The 24,317-nt window shown below is 38.5% G+C and overlaps 1 protein-coding gene across 1 annotated transcript in view; it reads right to left on the reverse strand.

Moving 5' to 3' along the window:
- The window catches only part of COL6A1 (collagen type VI alpha 1 chain), a 62,906-nt gene extending 38,964 nt beyond the window's left edge, over positions 1-23,942 (reverse strand). The window contains exons 1-19 of the mRNA XM_070933291.1: positions 23,834-23,942; positions 22,342-22,474; positions 19,973-20,173; positions 15,388-15,547; positions 14,449-14,559; positions 14,219-14,239; positions 12,950-12,970; positions 12,811-12,855; positions 11,678-11,731; positions 10,798-10,842; positions 10,676-10,702; positions 8,812-8,838; positions 8,672-8,716; positions 8,068-8,121; positions 7,751-7,813; positions 6,980-7,042; positions 4,768-4,821; positions 4,647-4,682; positions 4,201-4,263 (exon numbers count right to left, since the gene is read on the reverse strand). Of these exons, the coding sequence (XP_070789392.1) occupies positions 4,201-4,263; positions 4,647-4,682; positions 4,768-4,821; positions 6,980-7,042; positions 7,751-7,813; positions 8,068-8,121; positions 8,672-8,716; positions 8,812-8,838; positions 10,676-10,702; positions 10,798-10,842; positions 11,678-11,731; positions 12,811-12,855; positions 12,950-12,970; positions 14,219-14,239; positions 14,449-14,559; positions 15,388-15,547; positions 19,973-20,173; positions 22,342-22,474; positions 23,834-23,942 (1,332 nt within the window). The remainder of the gene's footprint in view (positions 1-4,200; positions 4,264-4,646; positions 4,683-4,767; positions 4,822-6,979; positions 7,043-7,750; positions 7,814-8,067; positions 8,122-8,671; positions 8,717-8,811; positions 8,839-10,675; positions 10,703-10,797; positions 10,843-11,677; positions 11,732-12,810; positions 12,856-12,949; positions 12,971-14,218; positions 14,240-14,448; positions 14,560-15,387; positions 15,548-19,972; positions 20,174-22,341; positions 22,475-23,833) is intronic.
- Between the last annotated feature and the right edge of the window lie 375 nt (positions 23,943-24,317).

Here is a 24,317-nt window from a genome sequence, read left to right on the forward strand (position 1 = left end):
CAGGGGGAGAGCATTCTCTGTGGGGGCTCCTGCCCTCTGGAATGAACTGCCCCCGGAGATGCGGAGGTTTCCCGACTTACTTACGTACCTTCCGCCGGGCCCTCAAGACGCTTTTATTTCAACAAGCCGGGCTGGCCTAATTTTAATTTTTTAATTGCTAATTCTTAATTTTAAATGTATAAATTGGGTAGCTTTATTTTAATTAGATGTGGGCCAAACTATTTAATATTTTTAAATTGTTTTTAAATTTTATATTTGTGTGTTTTATGCTGGCTGTACACCGCCCTGAGTCCCTTTGGGAGAAGGGCGGTATATAAATTAAATTAATAAATAATAATAAATAAATGGTAATATTCTAGGAGAGATCTTACCATCCTTTTTGCAGAGAACAGCAACAAAGATGGTAAGGGTCTGGACACTAAACCATATGATGAACAGCTGAGGGAGCTAGATGTAGGAGATGACCAGGATGAGCCTGAGAAAGGGATCAAATGCATCATGAGTCAGGAGTCCCTTTGTGCCCATAAGAGATCTAAGTCCAGCCCACCTTGAATTCCTTTGACTGTTATCTATCACCAATTTGCTTTGACAATTAGTAGTTCAGATTCTTGTAGAGAGCTTAAGCTTGCAATAAATCTTTATACCCATTTGCATTTTCTGGATTTTCTGATTTCCCTGGTGCTTGACACTAGATATGTCTAGCCTAATAAAGAGAAGGATTAGAAGTGACATGATAACTGTCTTCCAGTACCTGATAGTCACAGAGAAAAGGGAGTCAACTTATTCTCCAAAGCACCTGAGGATAGGAGAAGAAACAATGGGTGGAAGCTTATTAAAGAGAGATCCAATCTGGAACTAAGGAAAATTTTCTGATAGGAAGAACAATTAATCAATGGAACAGCTTGCTATCAGAGTTGTGGATGTTCCATCACTGGAGGCTTTCAGAAAGAGATTAGACAGCTATTTGTCTGAAATGGTATAAGGTCTCCTACCTTGGGCAGGGGGTTGGATTAGAAGACTAGACTGCCACCTACAGCAGAAATAAATCCTGTCCCCTCCACCAACAAACATGTCTTTGCGAGGCATATTTGCTTAGGAATGTATTTGTAACCGCCAGGATCCAACAAAAAAGAACAGGGGCAAGACAAAGAAGACATCTATTTTAGTTGAATTAATTACTATTAGTTACAGTAGTGGCCAAAATGGTGGAAACCTTTTGGGAAAGTGTATTTTTGAGGTTTGATGGTTAATAACACTACTTTTTTTTGGAGTTTCAAGATAATCATATTCCACTGCTGGAATGGCTGGGAATAGCCCAGACATCAACCCAATTGAAAATCTATGTAGCCGACTAAAGAAACCTGTTAATCAGAAGCGACCCAGCAATAAAACCCAGTTAATAGAAGCAATCATTCAATCTTGGTTTCATATTATAACAGCTGCAGAACTATAAGACTTGGTTCACTCAATGGGAAGATGTTGTAAGGCCGTAATTCATGCTAAAGGTTACCCACTAAGTATTAACTGACATGATAATTTTTGTATATCTCTTTTTTTCTACGTGTTTCACTTTTCTTCTTTATACTGTAACTGCTATTTTAATAGCAAATCCTTCATAAAGGTTATTGCATTACATTTTGATTAAGTTATCTTTCCATTGATATATAATTTTATGGTACTACTCCAAAAAAAGTGGTGTTATTATCTAGTTTTAGAAAATACACTTTTCCCAAAAGGTTTCTACAATTTGGCCACTATTGTATATTAATTAAGCCATGGTGTGTCCCTGTGACACTTCATGGCAGTGAAAGTTGAACTTTGAAGAAGCAGGACAGGAAGAGCATTAGTGCCTTTGAACTTTGTGTTGGAGAAGATTCTGGAGAATGCTGTAGATAGTCATAAAAACAAACCAATGAATCATTAAACAAATCAACTTAGAATTCTCACTTTAAGTATCATACTTTGGACACATTATGCGAAGACCTAACTCTGGAAATGGCTTTAATGTTGGAAAAGTAGAAGGAAAGAGAAGCAGAGGACAATCAACAGGATAATGGCTTGACTCAGTTACAGCGGTGATGAGTGCACCATTGGAAGACTAGAAAGACAACAAAGAATAACAGGGTTGGAAGGGACATTGGAGGTCTTCTAGTCCAGCGTCCTGCTCATGAAGAACATAGACAATTTATAAACTTGATTGCCTATTTGCATATACCAATTATTCCCTCTCTCATATAGAAATGACTCTTATCCACAGAAATGTATAGAGACACAAACATTTTCTTCCAATAGAAATAGCAAATGAAAAAATAGTAATATTTATAAAAGCCAGAATTGAGAAGATGGCACCAGACAGCAAATGACGCCTCTGGAAAGAAGCTGAAGAAGCAGTGGATTACCTAGTTAACTGCTTCAAGTAGATAACACATATTGTTTACAGACAATATCATGACAAAGAGCAACAATGGTGCATTGGAAGATCTGCAAGAAATACCATGAACCTACTAGCAAGAACTGTTGGGATCATAAAATAGAGAAACACAGAAAATGAAGAAGCTAAAATGCTTTGGGACTTTAAAATTCAAACAGGCAGGCACTTGCCACATAACACACCAGACTTAACAATTGCGGATAAAAAAGTAAAAAAAAGTCTGGACAATGGATGTGGCAATACCTGGAGACAGCAGAATAGTAGAGAAAGAGTTGGAAAAGATAACAAAGTACAAAGATCTGCAAACAGAAATAAAGCAACTGTGGCAAAAAGAAAGCAAAGGTAGTACCAATAGTAATAGGGGTTTTGGGTGAAATCCCAAAACAACTGGAGCACCACTTGAAGACCATCAGTATTGACAAATTCATCATTGGTTTGTTGCAAAAGGCAGTTTTACTTAGAACAAATTAAATCCTGTGATGATAACTTTACCACATCCACATCTGCCTATCCCAAGGGAAGGACTCAATAAGTGGATAAAAATGCCAAATCCACATCTGGCTGACTGCAATGAACTACAATAACACTACCACCACCATAGATGAGTTAAGGGAAACAGAATATAATAAATGGGGGAGGGGGCATAATCAAAAATGTATTTCTATTCACCCTTTATTATAGTTAGGATGCTTGAGAAATTTATTTTTGAATTTGTCTGTCTGTCTGTCTGTCTGTCTGTCTGTCTGTCTGTCTGTCTGTCTGTCTGTCTGTCTGTCTAATATGCTTCCCATCTCACTATCAAGCAATTTAGGTTTACAAACTAATCTGGTCCACAATTTTAAAATGACAATTCTCTTCAGAAGCATATTTCTGAATTATGTGAACAAATTTCTGCCTAAACAAAGCAAAATGGGTTCGGAATGTTACTTTATGAAAAGTGCTTTTTAGTCTTCCGAGATAAAATATATAAATGTCCTTGTTACCCATGAATAGGCCAATGAGAGGGAAGCTGAAACTACTGTATATTATTTTGATACAATCCTCAAACTCACGAACCCTGCAGCACTAAATTTTCTCAATATATCATAGCATTTAAAAAATCTTCTTTCCTTGTTTCCCAATTGGCTTTGGCCAGCTGAATTCTTCTAGCTGCCCAATTTTACAGATGCACTTTTTGGTTTGAGACACAGTATATTTTTCCCTACTCTCCCAACTTTTTCATTAAAAGAGACATTGTTTTCCTTTCCTGTTCAACTAGCTCATCAGAGGGAGATCCAACCTGGAACTAAGACATTGCTTGAAAGTGAGAACAATTAATCAATGGAACAGCTTGCCCCCTGGAGTTGTGAGTGCTCTGTCCCTGGAGGTTTTCAAAAATAGATTGGACAACCATTTGTCTGGGATGATATAAAGCCTCTTGCCCATCCCAGAGGGTTGGATTAGAAGACCTACAAGGTCCCTTCCAACTCTATGATTCTATTCTGTTATGTTCTGCTCCTCTCCTCATTCTATTCTATGCCTTTCTTAATTTATAAACTCAGTCCATTGTACACTGAGTCATGTGTATCTTCCAAGTTTCAGCTACAAGAAATTCACTGCAAAAATAAGTTTTAACATAACCAGTTAAGAGTGCAGAATGTCTTTTCCCACATGTTGAGACATTATTAGAAGTATTTAAAACTCTTAAACTTGACCATTTCTCTAAAAAAATCACCAGGCCATTTCTTCTTCTTCTAAACTACTTGGGAATATCGCAAATGAAAATTTACCTTTTCTCCTTTTGGTCCACGAGTCCCAGGGACACCGCGTAAGCCTTCGGATCCAGGGCTACCCTGTATGCAAAAGGATTATGATTTTATATACTAGATTCAATAACAAGCCTGCTCTCTGTGGCAGAGAGCTTTTAGACATATTTCTCTTGACAAAGAAGCTAAATGGGAATTTTGTATTAGAACTTGTTCTAAGAATCCAGTTAGGAAGGATTCTGAAGGCTTGCTAAGGACTGAAGGAATTCCTAAACATTTTCATAGGTTTCACTGTGTTTACAGATGAGGAAAGCTCTTTGCTGATTGTATCCCATTCCATATAAATATTAGAAAAACAGCTTTTAATAAATCCATTAAATTTCAGCTCCAGAGGCTTAATGAAGACCATTTTCTTGGTTCCCAATTTTGCTACCAACTACAGAAAACATCACTGAAAATAGTAACCTTACCTTTGGTCCAGCGATACCATCAGAGCCAGGACTTCCCTACAAGAGAAAGAAGAGAGAGCGAAATTGATTGTCATGTACTTAAACTTGCTCCTTTAGGCCCATAAAATCTTTAAACATGTACCTCATCTCCCCATTCTCCTTTTTCTCCTTTGGCTCCCACTTCTCCAGGCAGACCCTAAAAGATATGAAAAAGTAAATATTTTTACCATGAGCTTTTTAGTATTCATGCAACAGCTGTGAATCACATAGTGATCTAAACTTAAATGGATAGAGATGTCAGAGCAATGTTATTATTGCCCTTCAAAATCAAAATCAACTAGCTTGCCTTTCATAGGCAAATGACATCTTTATATAAAGATTGTCTGCCAGTTTAAAAACAACTCTGACTTTCTCTGATCCCATGACATCAACTGCATTGAGGAGCTGAGATGATTCAATTTTGGCTTGGCTATAGTATAGCTGCAACAAAACCAATATTTTAATTCATAATCTGAAATATGGTAACTCCTTACAGCTGGTTGGCAATCATTTTCCCATCAGAAGGATCTCTTATCTTATCCCCAAATGCTGGTTCCTGAGCTTTGGTTCCCCTAAAAGGTCCTTGAGGGGAAATAATGGCTTAGAAGCTTCAAAGTCTTCATATTTTTTAATGCAACTAGACAAAGGCAACATGAATTGAGGACATGGACTGGGTTGTATGGAATAGCAATTTTACTCATCTATGACATGGGATAAAACACTTTTCTCTTTACTCCAAAACATCCTGCAGCTGGGTGGGAGCAGTAATTTTTTTTTAGCTCCTTATCAGTATACTAAAATTGGGTGATGATCATATGACAATTCGAAACTTTCTGATGGTTTGGGAAGCAAAAGAAGTGGAAATGTAGAAGAGGCCAAAGTATCTAAAAATCATGATTATTTCATACACTGCTTCTATGACGAAGGAATGTTACTTAGGTTATTCTTGCTTAGATTACAGTTGCAATTGGCAACTCTGTTAGTAAGTATTGCAATTGCAAAGCAAAACATCACATGACTGACAGAAGCCTCTGTTTTGGTTGTTAAGCAAATCATTGAAGTCATTAAGTGACCATGACTTGCAATTTCACATCTGCACTCTCCATTAATTGTGCTTGTTGAAAGCAGGTTGTGAAGCGTGCAAATTATGATCATACAATTGTTGTCAATGCATACTGGTTGAAAAGCATCCAAATGGCAATCGTGTGATGATGGAACACTGTGTTGATCCTTAATATAAGGTTTGGTGGCAAAGCTATTTTTTCCAACTCAATTTCAAACAATTGCTAAATAAAGTAGTCAGTGAGGAGTTCCTGTACAGTCCTTTATAAAGAACATTTGCCCTCTCCATCTAGGTTGCATGGAATACATGCACAAGAGTACAGATGTGTAAAATCCAGGAAAAATCCAAGAGAAGCTACAGTATCTAGTCAATTTCATGTTTTGTGTCTGATCAACTAACCAGTATTCCTAATCTGGCAAATTACCAACAGCCAATTTTGAAACCAGGAAAGCTCAAATGAGGTTAGGATTAGGGTTAGTCTCTACCTGGTAAAGTGAGGGAGGGATGAAAAATCCAGTCTCTTATCTTCTGGCTGTTTACCATCTTCTAATGCAGTGCTTTTCCCCCTTAGTTCCCCTTTTCATTACCCAAAACTGCTTATCAGAAAGTCCTTTTACCACTTATCAGAAATTTGTTATTTAAATGTCCCTGTGGTCATTTGGGGCAATTTACTTAGAATAGAGAAGTTTAGGGAAGCACAGCTCTAATGGATCCACTAGCAAGTTTTGGGGAACCTTCACTTAACCCTGCTATTTATTTGCCTGAGTAAATACCCAATTCTGCTGACTTCCCTTATCAAACAGTATGCAAACAAACAAAAATCAAATAGGCCAAATTAATTGACTTAGAGTAATATCTAGCCCAGTGTCATAAATTTGCTTCTCAGCAGGATATAAAATATAAACAAACGTTTATCATAGAATGTACCACTCCTTAGCACCAGTAACAAGAAGTAACATTGGGGAAATTGTTATAGCATACATAAATCTGAACGATCTACCCAGTGCTTAAAGCTGTCTGAGCAGAAAGAGTGTGAATATGCTGGCTAGTGCCTCTTTTCTCCTAGCTTGGTGCTGTTATGTTGGGGGAGGGAGCAATGTCTATGATCCGTATTTGGCTGTCCCTGTCTGAGATGTGAGAAAGGGAAGTGGGGAGAAACGGCATATGATCAGGGACTCTCCTCCGGACAGCTAACAGCAGTGATAAAAGGGGAAGGCCAAGCAATGCTGTAAATTCACAATTACAACTATACCTTGTCGCCAGGACGCCCATCTTTTCCTTGTGGGCCTGGACCTCCTTTGGGCCCAGGCTCTCCCTTGAAGTAAAGAACACAAAGACATATAAGTTTAGGAAGGAAAACAGAAATCCCATTCCAACATCCTAAATGACATGACATACAAGAGGGGGTTTGTCTTTGATCCTCCTCGCCCTGTTGGAAGTGAGAATCACTTAATCAAAAATAGAGAAATCTAGAGTTTTATGATCGTGATAGGAGATGACATGAAATGAGAAACATACAAGCAGAATTTCCAATTCTTTCAAACACAGACCATTTTTATATTTAAGTTTTATAATTTTATAATATAATATATATTTATATTGTTATGCGTGTGTGTGTATGTACCATATGTATGTATGTATAAATATGTAAATATATGTATATATAATTATAAATAATATAAATGTCGAACATTACAACATTGAAAAAGAGTGTTGCTAAGATCAATATCTTAAACTAATATTACTTATTGAGATTTAGTACATTGCTGATTTGGTTTCCCCTCACTTCAACTTACTACTACAATAACCTACTAAAACTGCTTCCTTGGACTGTTTGGATTTCCATGTGTGAAAATGTTTTGTAAAATGAATGTAATGCCATATTTAACGACTTTACAAGTATTAATACTAGTAAACTAGTATTTACTAAATACTAGATAAATTTATCATGGTAGTTATATGCTGACATCACAAAAAGTATAGTATCCAAGTCATAATGAGAAAACAATGAATTATAGCTAACCTTTATCCCTTGGGGTCCATAAGAACCAGTATCCCCTTTTTGTCCAGGAGGTCCTTGTAAGCCCTAGAACCAAGCAGTTATCAATTAACTAATGACAATGTGTTACGTTTTGGTATATTACAATAATCTCCATCAGGCTGGGCTGAATTTCTCCATATTGTTTTCCACCTATTTCTATTCTGTATTTTTTCTTTCATCTTTCAGATTCTGCACTTTGTAACTACCTATTCTTTACAGATATGCTTCCACCACTGCACCCTGAGATTGCCTGTTAGCAACCAGAATGGATAGATATGTAATCTCTTGCACTGACATACATCAAACCCAGGAGATCCTTTGCATCCTGATAGTCCATGATATCCTTGTTCACCCTGTGAAGAAAAAAAAATTACATGACTATTATGAATCATTGGGAATTTTCTTTTATCATTAGAAGATAGCAATAGCACTTAGATTTATACAGTATAATAATATAAGAAATACTAATGCTATGATGGTCATTTCGAAAAATCCTTTCTTAGTGAGCACCTAGAAGCCAAGAGGAACATAAAAGTGGCAAATTTCATAAATGGAGATTTTGTGATGATGCATGAGTGGTATTTCCCTTTTATATATATAGATACCACTTCACAGAGCTTTACAGCCCTCTCTAAGCAGTTTAGAGAGTCAGCATATTGCCCCCAACCATCTGGGTCCTCACTTTATCAACCTTGGAAGGTTGGAAGGCTGAATCAACTTTAAGCCGCTCAGAATCGAACTCCTGGAGTGAGCAATGAGTTAGCCTGCATTATTGCATTCTAACCACTTTCTTCATTCACACCCTTAAAGCCAATACTTTATTCAATTGCAACCTTTAATGCAGCTTTTTTTTTTAAGGCATAAAGAGGGAAACTACCTTCTGTGTGCAAATATCAACCATACCTTCATGCCATCAGCGCCATCTATGCCACGCTTGCCCTTCTCTCCCTGTAACAGAAAAAAAGTCAGGTATATAATACATAATTCAATTCACTTTCAAAAAGATAATGGCATCATCCCCCAAGCAAAATCTAAAGACCCACCTTGCCTCCTTTTGCACCTCTTGAGCCCTGTAGATGAAAGAAGATGATTTAGAATGATGTACAAGTGCTTACTGGAGCTATATGGAAAAGGGCAGGGGAAGTGGATGTTTTTGGTCCTCTTTTTAGAGCTTACTATGTAATCTTATATGATCTTCTAGATAATCACTGGGCACTGATATTATATCAGCAAATACAGTGGCTGCATCATGCCATAATACAATATCCTAGGAACAAATTGTATGTCCTTTTGAACAGAATTAGCCTTTTCATTTAAAAAAGCATATATACAATTTTGCAAAATATCCTAAATCTTATCTGAACCATTCCCTGTCTTTGCTCTGATTGTTTAACTTCCTAGTGGTCACAGAATTACTGTCCCCATGATAGTAGGATAAATAATCATAATCATAATAGCTTTTGGAGCAATACCCCAAGGGTTGCCTGGATACATGGAAATTTTGAACTCATAAGTCCTGAATATTTTGATTTTGCAAAAAACAACCTTACTCGGAACTGCCTATATGCTCAGACTTTACCTTAACAGCTCTTAGGTCTTGATTAGAACTTGAACTGTTAAAATTTTATCAGTCCCAGACTATGAGTCAAACTGAAGATTAAATCATCATCATCATCAACAACAACAATAAATTGAAGATTAACACTACTACTACTATTACTACTACTATAGAAAACAGCTAGAAAATATAACAAAATATCATGATTTTCAAATTGAAATTGAGTGACTATGGAGGAAGAAATCAATGGTTGCAACAACAGTAATAGGAGCCCTTGGAGCAATACCCAAAAGGCTGCCTAGATACATTGAAAATTTGAACTTAGACCTGAATATTCTGACTTTGCAAAAAACCACCTTACTCAGAACTGCCTATATATTCAGATGCTATTTTAACAACTCTTAGGCCCTTGGTTAGGACTTGAATTGTTAGGTTTTTACCAGTCCCAGACTGTGAATTGAATTGTAAATTAATCATAATAATAGTTTTAAAATAATTTTTATATAAAATATATTTAATATATTTTAACATATTGTATTTAATGTATTGTTTTTATTTTTAATGTATGATGTCCAGAATCATTTGTTTGTGAGATGGGTGGCCATATAAATTTGATAAACAAATAAATAAATGTGCAAAATAGAATCCAAGATTTGTTTCTTTGTCCAATGGTTCTAGTGGGAATTTCAGATCCAAACAATTCCAAGTAGAACCAAATTAATTTAATTTTTTAAATATCCTTTTCTCCTTCTGGAAAATAGACACTTTAGAAGCAATTTTAACATATTTGCATTTCAAACTGATTGTAGGACATGTTTATTTATTTGATGAGATCTCAGGAAGAAGGCAGGCTTTAATTAAATATTACAGGAAATTTCCTGAAGTGCTACATAGCAGGCAGGCTGATAGGCAACTATTAGAGTGCTACAGTAGATTCTCTAAAGGGAGTTAGCAGCAGAGGGTGAGGGCAGGGGGGGGGTGGGGTTAAATGATTTTTTTGAGGTATAAACCAGATTCATGCTATATATTAAATCAAAATGCTGTTGATTTGTTTTTGGCTTGATGTGTAAACCCACTCAATTGTGATTTATTTATGTGGTTTGAAATGATATGAAATGAGATAAGATCCTGAGAGTATAGAGACTTTGCAGTTTCAATCACAAGCCAGTTTCTCTTCCCCATCCTCTATTTGGTTTATAGCATACATCTAGATCAAGGCTAATTCTTGTGATATTTTGACTGGCCCTAAAAATGGCATACGCTAACAATGAATTTTGGAGTTGTTCCCCCCCCAATAATTCAACACAGATTCATTTGCTTTTGTAGCACTGTTAATCAACACAACTCACCTTGTCCCCTCGGCTACCTTTGTCTCCCTAAAAATGAGAAGGAGGGGGAAAGGTCAGATATATTACAAATAAAATTATGAGGAAAAAAAAATCAAGAAAGCAATAAGTGAAATTATACTTGCCTTCATCCCTTGGTAGCCAATTGGTCCTGGGTCACCTTGCTTTCCCTAGGTAAAGAATAACATTCAAACAATAAATCCCATTGCAGTCAGATCCGATTCTTGTTTAGGAAATTCTCTCAAGATTGTAGGGAAAAGAATTTCATCCAGAATTTTGTGTTAATTGGGATTTTGACAATTTCTTACAATACAATACAAAAGCATTAAGATTGATATACAGTTGGATTAAGACATACAAGTAGAATGGACTCATGGCTGGATCCAACCTTGTTTCTTTAATAATGCAATTTTAGACGTGTCTATTCAGAAGTAATCTCTTTTGAATTCACACTAGCTCAGGGCTTCCAGAATTTCATATTAAAGCTTTTCTCTGTTATCAAAAACACTTCACTGACAAATGTATTAGTGCCTATCAGATGTGATCTCCTGATTTACGTAAGGGTCTTTTTGAAGACTACAGAAGATTGAAGATTACAGTTCTTTGTGAAAATTACAGAAGTGTCCCCTAGTTTTATTATATTACAGTGGTGCATTAAAATCTACCAAAACTGGACATAATACTGATGATTTGAGAAAGAATCATGAGATACTTCAACAGAATGGATGGGTGAAATCAGGCCGAATCTCACCCCTCCTGTAACTTCATTGGCAGTTTGCAATTTAGGAAGATGCTGACATACAGATGGTGTGTCTGCAAAATTGATTAACGTTATCTCACAAGCTTCATATATGGAAAATGTCCTTTGGTAGGAATGCAGCCCTCCAACTAAAAGAAAATACTCCATATTTATTCAGAATATACATTAAAATAATTCAGTATTACATAAGATTCAGCTTCACTTTGAGTATCTTTCATCCAAGGTCAAATATATTTTCTACTTACAGGATCTCCAGCTTCTCCTTTTTCTCCTGGCAAGCCAGGTCTCCCTCTTTCTCCCTGAAACAAAATATCAGTAAGCATTAGATTCTATTACCAATTTTTATTTAACTTTACATTTCAAGTAAAGTTTAGCTTTTAAAAACCATCAAAGAAAAGGAGTCATGTTATGAATGATCTTGCAATTTCAAAGCTGCCCTTTAATGTTGGGCAAATGCCAAATATTGCAATACACATAACATTAATTTTTAACCTATCTTTTCACTTTTCACAATTGTTTCGGAAGCAATAACAGTAAATAATTACAAAAGTCTAACAAAACTCTGTAAAATGTAGAAGTACTATTTTCCCCCAAAAGACTATTCTAGTCATATAAATTAGCAGGTACATAAACAAAAAGAAAGTAGTAATGGGAACCGAGGAGCCTTTAAAGAAAGGACTCCCTCAATTTGGAATGGAAAGGTTTGCATGGCAGAGAAGAATGGAAGTGAGTACTGTACAGCTGCTGAGGTCTCTGTCAATAGGAGAATGGTCAGGAAAAGGCTTGGAATGAAGTATTATTATTGACAGAAGTGCACACTGTAGAAGGTATCAAGTTAGTCATTTCACGGAGAGGAGAACTGGCTGGCTTCACTTCTTTTCAGGTTGCAATCTAACCAAATATGTCAAAGTGAAAGAAATAAGTTTTTCAATCAAAGGTCCTATTCTTAAATGCAAGGCCATTTGCCCATAAGGCAACTCTTAAATGAAATTTTGAATGAACATATTGGTCTAGTTCAGGTAACAGAGACCTATATGACTGCCCGCTCAGTTGAGGATTCAAATGGGCAGAGCTTAACTGTACATTAGCCAGATTATATCAGGCTTGTTCATACATTCAGAATTAAATCCTGAATGGCAACAATTATCATTCCTGATCTGGGTTTGATCATCAGCAGAACAACAATTCAAAGGGCTGCTCACATGAAACCATGGTAGGATGGCTGTGAGCAGCTTGCAAATGTCTGATCTTCTTGCCTCCATTAATCACCTCCTTCCACTGTATGACTACTTTTTAGGTGACAATAAATTCTACCAGATATTTGGCAGTCAATCTAAATGTAGTCTTATAGAACTGATATAGTGAAGAAAACACCCACCTCTTCTCCTGGGTCCCCAATGTGCCCTGGAGGTCCTCGAGGAGGCTAAGAAACAACAATCAAAAATTGGGATTAGAGCACAGGAATGTAAAAAGCAAGATTTTATATATTGCTGGACTGTCAAGATAATAACACTCACCTGGCATTCATAGGAACAGCACTGTTGACAGAATAAAAAGACACCATTAAAAGAGTTACCAAGTTTACACTTTTATAGAATGAGTACATTTATCTTTTGTTCTAACTTAAAAGCATTCCTTCATCCCTTCATTTGTAACAAGCTAGAAAAATTGAGAAGCAGTTTCCCACACAATGCTGGTGAGTTCTAGCAGGAACTGAGGCTGCCACATGGCATAATGCAATTGTTTGGAGCTTCTAGATTAGTTTCCTGTCCATTTGAACAGTCATCAACCAAAAAACCAACAAAATTATGTTCCTTGAATATGCCTAAATGTGTTAAGTTAAAAAATTATAAGAAAAATGTTGTATGGACTTATTTCAGGGGACAAACACAAAAAACAGCATAATAATTGTCTGTTCTGCTATTTGCTCTAGAGTTTTCTCTTCAGAAATTATTTATGTTGATGTAGGACCTGTCAATATGCAAATCTCCAGCATGGTAAGAAAAGAGGAAAGATACCCTCAAGATGTTCAGCTATATTTCCATTATTCTCTGCTTTAGGATGAAAACATCTGATCACTTGTGACAAAAGGGACTGCATCAGACTGGGCCAAGTGCCAATGTAAATGAGACACTTTAGAGCAAAATGCAAACTAGAGGACTATCATTCAGCCCCCTGGCTTCAGCTCCAGGCTGGCATACTTTTGAGTTACTGAGCACATGTTGGAGCCTCCATTTTGAGACCAGTCTAGTGCTGTAGAAGGTTGAAGCTGGATCATGTTGACAAACAGCCAAAGAAATGTTTTGATAGAAAACTCTTTGGCCTGAATTTTGTGGCCTAAGATCATTCATGCTTAATGCCTACACTTGCTCAGAACCCCCCTTCCCTCCGAAAACTAGATATAAATATAAATACTGACTTGCTGATAATTCCAGTTTTTATACAAGAAGTTTTTAAAAACTATTTAAATTCTCAAATATTGCAGAGCTTACATTAGTCCTAACTTTTAAATAGAAGATTAAGATTTTGAATCCTCCTTTGTTATCTGAGCAAAGGGCTGTAACTTTGGTGTAAGATATGGTTCTTCCTTCTATTCCTTGGGACAAAAACATTTTGCTGTTCCCTTCTTACTAAATCATAGGCAATAAGAGTGAATCTTGGCATTTAGATTAACATTGGCATGATTAGCTCAAGGTTTACTAGGAAAGAAATAGTGAAAAGAAATTAGAAAATTTACAAGATAAAAATGATTCTTGAATGAACAAAAGGGCACTGAAAAAACTTACCACATGTTCCACATTATTTTTCTGAAAGAAAAAATAAGGAAGAAAATGATCAGAAATAATAAGATAGTATATCTAATGCATGATACGTTTATCCAACAGGAAAATACCTCTAAATTTAAAATTATTGCTGTAGAAAAGCAAATTAGACAGAAGAAAACTCATCTACTTGAGTCTCTATTATCTTCCTTTCAAGTAGATCTAATAAATAGAAAAGAAACACTAAGACTTACAATCATTTCAATGATGGTGTCAATTGTTCTAGGAATATCGCTTTGTGGTACAGTTGCTGTGAAATTGCGACGATAGTCATGGTCTGTAGCAATCACATTTAATCTGGATTCCTAGGATAAAATAAACCAAATCAAAACTATATTTTCACTCCAATGTCAGCTTGTAAATTTAGCAATGAGCTTGGTCTAATTGCTGCATAGACTGTTGGTACTCTAATCTTCACATGAAGATCCAAATATAATTCCACTCATTTGTGTTGATGTAGGTTTGGTTATAGTTATCTATGTAATATGCCAGGAAATGTACTGACATCCTCCTGCAGGGGAGGGGAGGCATTTGGGCAATTAACTTTAGATCTGAACATATGTGCATTCACTGTAATACCTGAAAAGATTTCTTTACACACACATATATGCCTTTGCATGTTTTCTGCAATTTTCTGTACCTACTGCCCCTTTCTGCCAAATGAAACACACATCAGTTGAAAGAATGCATGGAAAAAAAAATTAATGATTGACCCACAGCTATCAACTATTTTTTTGTGAAGATTTGCTACTCACTGAAATATCTGAGCAATAAGAATTGCCAATGTTTCTTTTTAAAGATTACATGAGGTTTTATTAAAACCTTTATTTAAGCACGTGTACCTTATCTGACCTGGCATAATTAGGCATATGATATATTGCACTTTTAAAATCAGCAAATTTGACCCACCTTAAATCAGAACCAATATAGTTTTAGGAAATGCTGCACAAAGAGGGCAGCATCTCTGATTATTACAATCAAGGGTTAGAGCAAAGGGTGCCACCTCTGTGGCTGGCCACTGTCTGCAAAATCATAGGAACAAGCACATCTCCCGAGCAAGAGCTGTCTCTGGACTGATCTTTATTTATTGACAGTAATTGCTCGAATATCATCCATGTGTACACATTTCATACCAGATGGTCTGGAGATACAGCAACAGCAAACACTTTGATCCCCTGGTGCTTTGCTTCATTGGCAGCATCTTCCAGTCCCCCACAGGGCTCTTTGTAACCTTCTAAGGGATGTCCATCTGTCACCACAATAAGATACTTATTTTCCCTATGATGAGATCCGCTGAAAAAATTAAAACCAGTCAATGAAAAACAAACCATATTACATAAGCGTGCACTCTCATCACATCACAATCCTAAATGGTTGCTGTGGAGTTTTATCTTTTCTGCTTATGTATTATGCTGCCCTGAGTTGAGAGACAAAGACAGACACAGAAACATAGTCAGAGAGACAGAGAAAGCCAAACTGGGGTAAAAATATAATAACAACAACAACAAAAAAAAAAATAATACACCATGATAATATCTGCTGATATATCAGTAAAGTCTTAAGAAAAGTCTAAAAGGGCTTCTCCTTATAAATCAGAAAACTAGTACAGGTAGTTGGGGGTTGGCAGCCATGTCAGGTATAAATGGAGACAATGAAAGGACTACCTGCGAAAGACAAGGTTCAAATCCATGGATTGAAGTGGATCCTTAACTGTGCTATAACTTTGTTTATCCTGGAGAATAAAACCTTCAGAAGTCATGTGATGCTCAGTACAGAGGTAGAAGTCTCAATGAAACATTTTAAGTAATTTTGAAAGACACAGTAGAGTTCATATTTAAAAGTCTATCTGAATGCTATCTTAATCTAATTTTGGACCATGAGGAAAGATATACTACTGTGTTTCCCTGAAAATAAGATCGGGAATATTGATATTTTTTGGGCTGCAAAATAAGCACTAAGGCTTATTTTCGAGGAAACATAATTTCAGAGAGATCAGCATGGCTGGGCATCCCACCCCTCGGCGCATGCATTAGAGGTGGCAAGCACACAGGGACCACTGGTATATGGCAGCAGTGCAGCCTGCTGGTTTCTTCGTTGGCGCACTCGTGCTGCGCAGACCGTGCATTACAGGTGAATTGATACTCTATCGAAGCAGAAGATGGAGGCAGAGGCGCGGGGTGGGTGGGGAGGGAGGTGATCGGAATGCACCGCACAGGCTGCAGGAATGCCAAGAGTCGGTGGGCCGGATCGGTTGGCCAGCTGCGGAAGGCTCATCTTCGTGCAGCAGCACTGGCAGATGGAGATGAGCTTCCCGTGGCTGCCCACCTGCTCTGGCCCACCAACTTTCAGCTTTCCCGTGGCTCACGGGGGATGTCTGAATCACCTGCCTTTCCCCCCACGCCTCTGCCTGCTGCCAGTGCTACCGCGCGAAGATGAGCCTCCCGCAACTGCTTGCCGCTCTGGCCTACTGACTCTCCACTTTTCCGCGGCCCATGCGGTGTGTCCAGATCATGTGTCTCCCTCCCACCCCTGCCTCCACCTGGTGCTTGGACAGGTAATGAACTCACCTGTGTTGCACGGGCTGCAGCTGCTGCTAGACACCATCGACCCGTGCACACTCACTGCCTCCTGTGCTGGCCACGCCCATCCATTCACTAGGGCTTATTTTGGGGTAGGGCTCATATTAGGTGCACGCTTAAAAATCAGGCCAGGGCTTATTTTCAGGATAGGTCTTATTTTTGGGGAAACATGGTAGTACTCAGTTGCAAAAGTACATTCAGACACTTAGTGAAATATCTGATATAGTATTGATATAGTTCCTTATTCATTGTAATTTCAGTTACTACTATTTTATAGTACTATTACACATGTCTAGTTCCATAGTCACCTAATAAATCAGTCATTTCTTTCCAGTCTTATAATTAATAGAGATATTTTAAGTATCTGAGGGTTTTCTCCTCCAATTTCCATGTATAGACTCATACACACACACATACTTGTAACTGTAACAGTTTCATTCGCTCCTGATACTTCTACAACTTTCAGAAAATAATAACTTTTTGATAAATTATGCACAATTTTGTTGTAATTTAAATAGAAAACAAAAATAAATGCCTCTCCCTGAAATAAAAGAAAGCCAAATCACTAAGATAAATAATATTAGACCAAGGACAAATATTTAATTTTCAAATAGATAAACATATACATGCAGAGATGGAACACATTCCAGCTCAACATTTCACCCAGGACATGGATGTTTTCTTTTTTAACAGAGAAAAAGTCCATTTCACTCATTGACTCACATATAAAAGCTAACATGAGAGCTGCTTCCTCCATGAAAGACTACCTGGGTTTTCCATATAAAAACATCATTCTGCTGGGAAGGAGAATACAAATTCGATGGAAAATATTTATGTGATTATTTCTATTTATGGTTGTATGCATACATCTTAACAATGAAAAATTACTTTCATCTTGCTACAGATGAGATTTATGGATACAGAGGCATCCGGCTGCTTACCTTGAAACATTATATATTATTGTAAACACTTCAATGTAAACACTGAAATTCTTGGTTTCAACTCCTGCAAATGGTTTGTGGAAATGTGTAAAACATCTACCCCCTCCTGCATTTTTAAAATTTAGGTATTAAATCTGTTTATTTCCCATCTTTCCCCCTCCCACTCCGAAAGAGCCAATTTCAGCACAGGTTGTGCTTGCCCAGGCCTGGCCCCAATGATCCTTTAATGGACATCCTCTTAGGATCATCTAGAGCAGGGATGGCTAACCTTTTTGCCATCGCATGCCAGGAGAGGGGGGACGGGGGAGGGTCGCGTGCGCACGTGCATGCATGCGCAACCCCCTCCCCCCTCCCGCTCCTGGCACATGATTGCCTGGTAGGCCCGTTTTTCTTTCTTACCTGGTTCCAGATCCTCTCTGTGTATCTGGGAAGGGCGAAAACAGCCTTTCCCACTCCCTTGGAGGCCCTACGGAGGCTGAAAGGGCCCATTTCACAACTCTCGGTGGGACAGGAAGTGACATTTTTTGCTGTCCCCAGTCTCCAGAACCTCTCTAGGAGTCTTTAGGAGCCTCTCTAGGAGTCTCTAGGAGCCTCTCTAGGAGCCTCTGGAGGCTGGGGACAGGAAAAAACATCACTTCCTGTCCCACCGGGAGTTGGGAAATGGGCCCTTTCAGCCTCCGTAGGGCCTCCAAGGGAGTGGGAAAGGCTGTTTTCGCCCTTCCCAGATACACAGAGAGGATCTGGAGCCACGTAAGAAAGAAAAACGGGCCTTCCCCACCCCGCCCCCAGGCCCTCCAGAGGCAGGAAACAGCCTGTTTCCCTACTTCTGGTGGGCCCAGAAGGCCCGAAAATCAGCTGGCCGGCGCGCGCATGCGCCCCAGAGCTGAGCTGGCATGCCCACTAATATGGCTCCGTGTGCCACCTGTGGCACGCGTGCCATAGGTTCGCCATCACGGATCTAGAGTCAAATGATTTTGACATTTCCAAGGGATGTGTCTATAGTGCGTAAGAGTGAAGGGGATAGAAGTACATTAAAAATATGAAAACTGGTACTGATAAAAATTAAAGTTTTGTAAAACAAATACCATGTAAAGTATCCCAAGCTTTACCCCATACAACAGAATAACAAAATAACAGCTGGAAGGAACTTTGGAGCCCAACCTAATCCCGCTCAAGCAGGATTCTATATCTGTCATAGCGAACCTATGGCACGCGTGCCACAGGTGGCACACAGCACCCTCTCTGTGGGCATGCAAGCCATTACTCCAGTTCAGCTCCACAGCGCATGCACGCACGCCTCCCACCGACCAGCTGGTCTTCGAGTCTCTGCCGTGCATGTGTGGGGGGACGGAGGCATGTGGAGGCCATGCGCGCATTGCATTTTGGAGGTTCGGGCATGTGCATGCGCATTGGTGTGTGCATGTGTACGCTTCAGGCACTCGGTCCAGAAAAGATTAGCCATCACTGCTGTATATCTTGACAAATAGCTGTCTTGTCCAATGCTTTTTAAAAAACTTCTAGTGATGGAGCACTCACACAAATTCAAACACTATGGGTTTTTTTTTTTTTTTGCAAGGATATACTGTAGTTGGAATTCTCTCTTAAGTCTCATTTTTTATAGTTGCTGGACCTCTAGGGTTAGAATGATGGTATCAATGCCTAAGGCCATGATGGCTAACCTATGGCATACATACCAGAGGTGGCACGCACAGCCCTCTTTTTGGGCATGTGCGCTGTCACCAACTGCTCTTCTGGTTTCTGGCACGTGCATGTGCGCCGGCCAGATGATCTTTGCATGTGCCGGAGCCCTGGAAACCTGAAGACCATCTGGCTCTGGTACGCTGGCCGGCAGGCATGCATGCACCGGAAACCAGATGACCAGGTGGCCAGTGCATACATGCGCATCAGCCACCTGGTCTTCAAGTTCCCGGGTCTCTGGTGTTCGTGAAGACCAGCTGGTCACCGTGCACCGGAAACCAGAAGACCAGGTGGCTAGTGAGCGCATGCACATCGGCCAGCTGGTCTTCGAGTTTCCAGGGCTTCACCACGCACACATGCGTGTTCCAGTTTGGGCACTTGGTGCCGAAAAGGTTCGCCATCACTGGCCTAAGGCCTCTGTCTTCTAATGGTCTGCGGATTTCCACACACATTTTTCCTTCTCTCTATTGGTGCCATGAGAAACTATGGTTCCGACTTACCCAATGAGTAGTTCTTCAAGCCCTGCCTTAATGGCACAGTCAGTATAGGTGCCTTTCCCAATAGACTCTACTGAGGTCACGCGGTTCTTCAAGTCTGCTCGCCCACTGGGCATCCGGGTAAGTTTCTTGATCAGTTCCACCTCATCACTGTAATGTAAGGCACCTGCATTCCACACTAGATTTCGGTCACACCGATAGTATCTGTAAAAAAAAAAAGAGGGAGGGGATGAGTGGGAAGAATGTATCCCTTTTTCCCAAGACATGCTTTTTGCCTCAGTAATAGTAAAGTATTATTTGTTTTAGCAGATTCCTGGTAAACAGGAATCTGAGAAAAATGAGAAACCAGGACATATCAGGACAGTGAATATGGATGAAGAATATGGGTGTGAAGTTATAGAACTAGACCAGTTCATTCCACAGGCACCCCCTCCTTAGTTTAAATCAGATGATGTTGCATATTGGCTAGAATCTGTTGGTTATCCAACAGAAACCTATATTTTCAGTTCTACAGTGAAATGGCTTCCAGCAATCATTCTGCAAGTAGAGAAATTTTTCTTAGCTTTTGAGGATCCAGCAGAGGCAGAATTTCAGCAATGATGTGATATTCCCAGGAACATGCATACCATCTTCAGCATGAGCAATGACAAAAACAGATAATAGCCTATTTTATTTCTATCACTGCAAGGCAAGTCACCCGACTATTCAATACATGATTCTGTCCACTGCAGCTAAGTCCATATAGGAAGCATCTGCTGAGATTGGTCAATAGTTACTTCAGGACTACAGTACAGGCTTCATTAAATGCTAGTAGCATCTAATCATTGTGGTTGGTGTCCTGTAGTGGAATTTAGATTGCTATTTTGTGATCTCTACTTCCTGAGAGAGAAAAATAAGACTTTGCTTGACTTCTGTAGTCTTAGCTTTTGCAGCAGAGAACCAGACTGATGGTAGTAGAGTGATTCACTTGCTTGATCCTATTCAGAGGTTTTCTTCACATCAGTAGAAAGTATAATTCATCTTCTTCATCTGAAAATGGTCCCCTAACAAGTTTTGTCTCTTCTCGTCAAAGCTTTAGGTCTGTTCCACAGCCAGCAGAGAAGCAGATAGAAGCAGATACAGTGGTACGTTGCTACTGGTTTGCCCCCGATTGGGCGAACTGGTAGCGGCGGTGGGAGGCTCCACCCACCTGCCCGGACGTCTCTGCGCATGCGCAGAAGCATCACACACATGTGTGAGCGCCCATGAGGGAACCGGTAGTGGCTGAAATTAAAACCAATTACTGAGCAGATAGATAACAGATAGAGAAGCAGATAAAGCTGATGGGTGTCTACCACCACCTTTGCCTCTGGTTGCTCCATCTGGGTGCTCCCCAGAACTGGTCTACCTCTTTTAGTTGTTCATCTCTTTTCTTTCCTTTCCTGACACACAAAAAGTAAACATGAAAACACAGGAGCAATGTTTGTAAACACACTGCCTTTATTCAGCCCAACAAAGCATCAAAATTGTCCATAAACTTGTAGAAGGTCCAAATGCAGTTTAGAAGGAGACTGTTTCTTCTCATGATGCAGTAATATTTTTTTATTATTATTATGAGCTGGGTTTCTTGCATTTCAATACTATGTGGGCCACCCAGATAGTGAAAAAATAAGTAATAAACTAGTTAGGGTTGTGGGGTCAGGATCTGGCCAAATCGAAAACAGGGTTCTGTTTTCAAATATACTAATATATGAAATTGGAATTTCTACTACAACTGCCTTTAAAAATTATTTCTATTGCTGCCTCCTGACTTTCAATTTAAGCTCCCTTGAACATTTTTAAGCACAACTACCAATTCAGAAGGGAACTACATCAGTAAAATATTGGCTCAGGAATATATGAAAAAAAAATGTTTCCTTGGGTGTGTGTTTTTATGAATCTGTGGAAACAGCAAAGTGTAAAATAAATGTAAACTAATGATTAGGGAATTTTTTGAAGAAACATTTTCAGAAGGAACACCATCACCATTATTTGCTAATTAGAGTGTAAAAATGAATGCAAAAATACTGCTTATTCTAATTCTTAGGAAAATATCAGATCCTTTTACAATTATTCAAAAATATTAACATCCATCCAACAGCTTCTCTGTAGTTCTGTGCAGGTTTCAGCAGTTTCTGACTGCCTAGACATTGTAGGCCCATTTTGATTTTCAAGATGGCCTCTCTAGAAATCACTATTTCTTCTTCCTGCGCACGTCTATGCATGTTGGAGATGTGAGACAGAGGGAGAGAGAGAAAGGGCAGGGTGGCCAAAAGAAAGAGCTTTCCAAATCAGTATAATAATGCTTTTTTACAATAACTTCCACATTCAAGAAACTTGAGTATATAAAGTACCTGTCATTTAATTTATCAATGAACTGATTAGTGAATGCTTTGATCTTGTCAACGTTGGCTCTACCAAAAGGTTTTACCCTTAAGGAAACGCTCTCAGAGGTATCCAGGACAAAAAACAAATCCACCGGGCAATCTGTTAAAATTCAGAAATGGACAATTTAGAAATAAAATGTTAACATTTTTACATTAAAAGATTCATCAGAAAGTTTTCAATGCATCAGGTTATATGGAAGGAAGCTGTAGTCACAGAACACTCTCCAGATTTATTCAAAACTAAGACCTCCTTTGTTCCCTATGGCTTACTCACCAATGCAACCTCAGCAATTAATTATATAGGCTTGTTTTTGCTCTGAGGTCACTTGGTGGCCTAGACAAACCAGGGTCTCTTAGCCTCACTCCACTCTTAGAAAACTAGTAGAATAATCACTATATAATCTATGAATAAATTTGCAAGATATGCACATTTAGGCATGCAGGCAATAATATAAGGAGCTTTGGAAACACGGAAAAAAAGAAAACCCATTTGAAAGAGTTTATATAATTTAAGAGAATGTAATTTTACCTCCAGCATCAAACATAATCGACAGGACCACTAGAATTATGGGGACATTAATATGGGTAGAGACCTACCAACCCTCTCACCATGGCAAAATCCTAGGCATTTAAGATTATGTTTGCATACATGGAGTGGCCTATTACAATCTCATCACAAAATTCACAATCTTTATAATCAGCAGGTAAAAATCACATATTCCAGTTATATACTGGAAAAGTTGATTTCTGAAATGAAAATTTGCAGTAGTTACTCAAATATGATAAGTTACACATTGACTATATTAAATGTACTTTTTAAATGTACTTTTTAAAAATATACTTACAGAAAAACATTCTTCTTAATTATTTCTTCTCTACTCCTTTGACTTTATATTTGGGACATTTTAATTTCCAACAAGAATGGAAATATTTTCTTTCCTTCCCCTTTTTGCTTTACTATCCATAATTCAAAACCGGTCACTTTCCTATATTTTTTTCAAGGCACTTTCAAAGAGATGTTTTTTTTGTTCTATAAAATAACACTCTTTGTTTTGCTTTTCAGTTCTGCCTATGTCTTCAGCATAAAGTATCATTAAAATTACTTGCCATGGCTGTTCAGTTGATCACTGAAATAAAAGCACGCATATTGTACATATTTTGAAATGCCTACCAAACGCATATTATAGTGGGACACAGAAAGTTCTTTCCCTCTCTCCAAAAACTGCACGACGGATATTCTTTACTTACATTGGTGGAATGCATATTGCTACCCTGCACTTAATTTTCTGTTTGTCAAATTGATATGTAAGTAAAAGTTTAAACAAAATAACACGATCAAAAATCTTTACTGAAAGAGTAGGGCAAAGGTGGAGTTGGGTTACGATTAACAGCTTCATCCTTTCAGTCCATTAAAACAGGCACATCTGGAGAAACCAGAATCATGGAAATATATTCTTACCTTGGAAGGCTATTACTCTGTTCGATATTTCTGATCCCTGAGCGAGAACCCTCTTTATTAAAAAACAGTCCTGAAATAGGAAAATAAAGAAGATGCAAGCTAACTTCATCTTGCACGGAACGGAGTTATCATTCGGCGAGATGTGAAAATGCAAAAGAAGCGCAACAAGAGAAAGTTCAAACCCAGTTTCTTTTAGTTAGTAATTTTTGTGAAGTTTCTGTCCCGTCCCTGAGTTTTGAAAAGTGTAGGAAGGAAAGGAAAGAGGAGGAGGCGGCGGCGGCGGCAGCGGCCGTGGACGTCGAAGGAGCCAGAGCAATCCTTCCAGAGGGGAGGGAACAGGCGGCCTCTGCTGCAGCTGAATTCTCAGCACCAGCTGGTGAGTCATGAAACACCCGAGTCTCCTTGGAAATGGCTCTTTTTAATGCAGTTGTTCTTCTACCTTCCTCAAGTAGAGAGGCATGTTTCTATAGGCTCTGAATTTACA

Source organism: Pituophis catenifer, unplaced genomic scaffold (assembly GCF_029215685.1).
Source record: "Pituophis catenifer annectens isolate HBS135680 unplaced genomic scaffold, rPitCat1.0.hap2 SCAF_1, whole genome shotgun sequence".
NCBI classification, from domain to species: Eukaryota; Metazoa; Chordata; class Lepidosauria; order Squamata; family Colubridae; genus Pituophis; species Pituophis catenifer.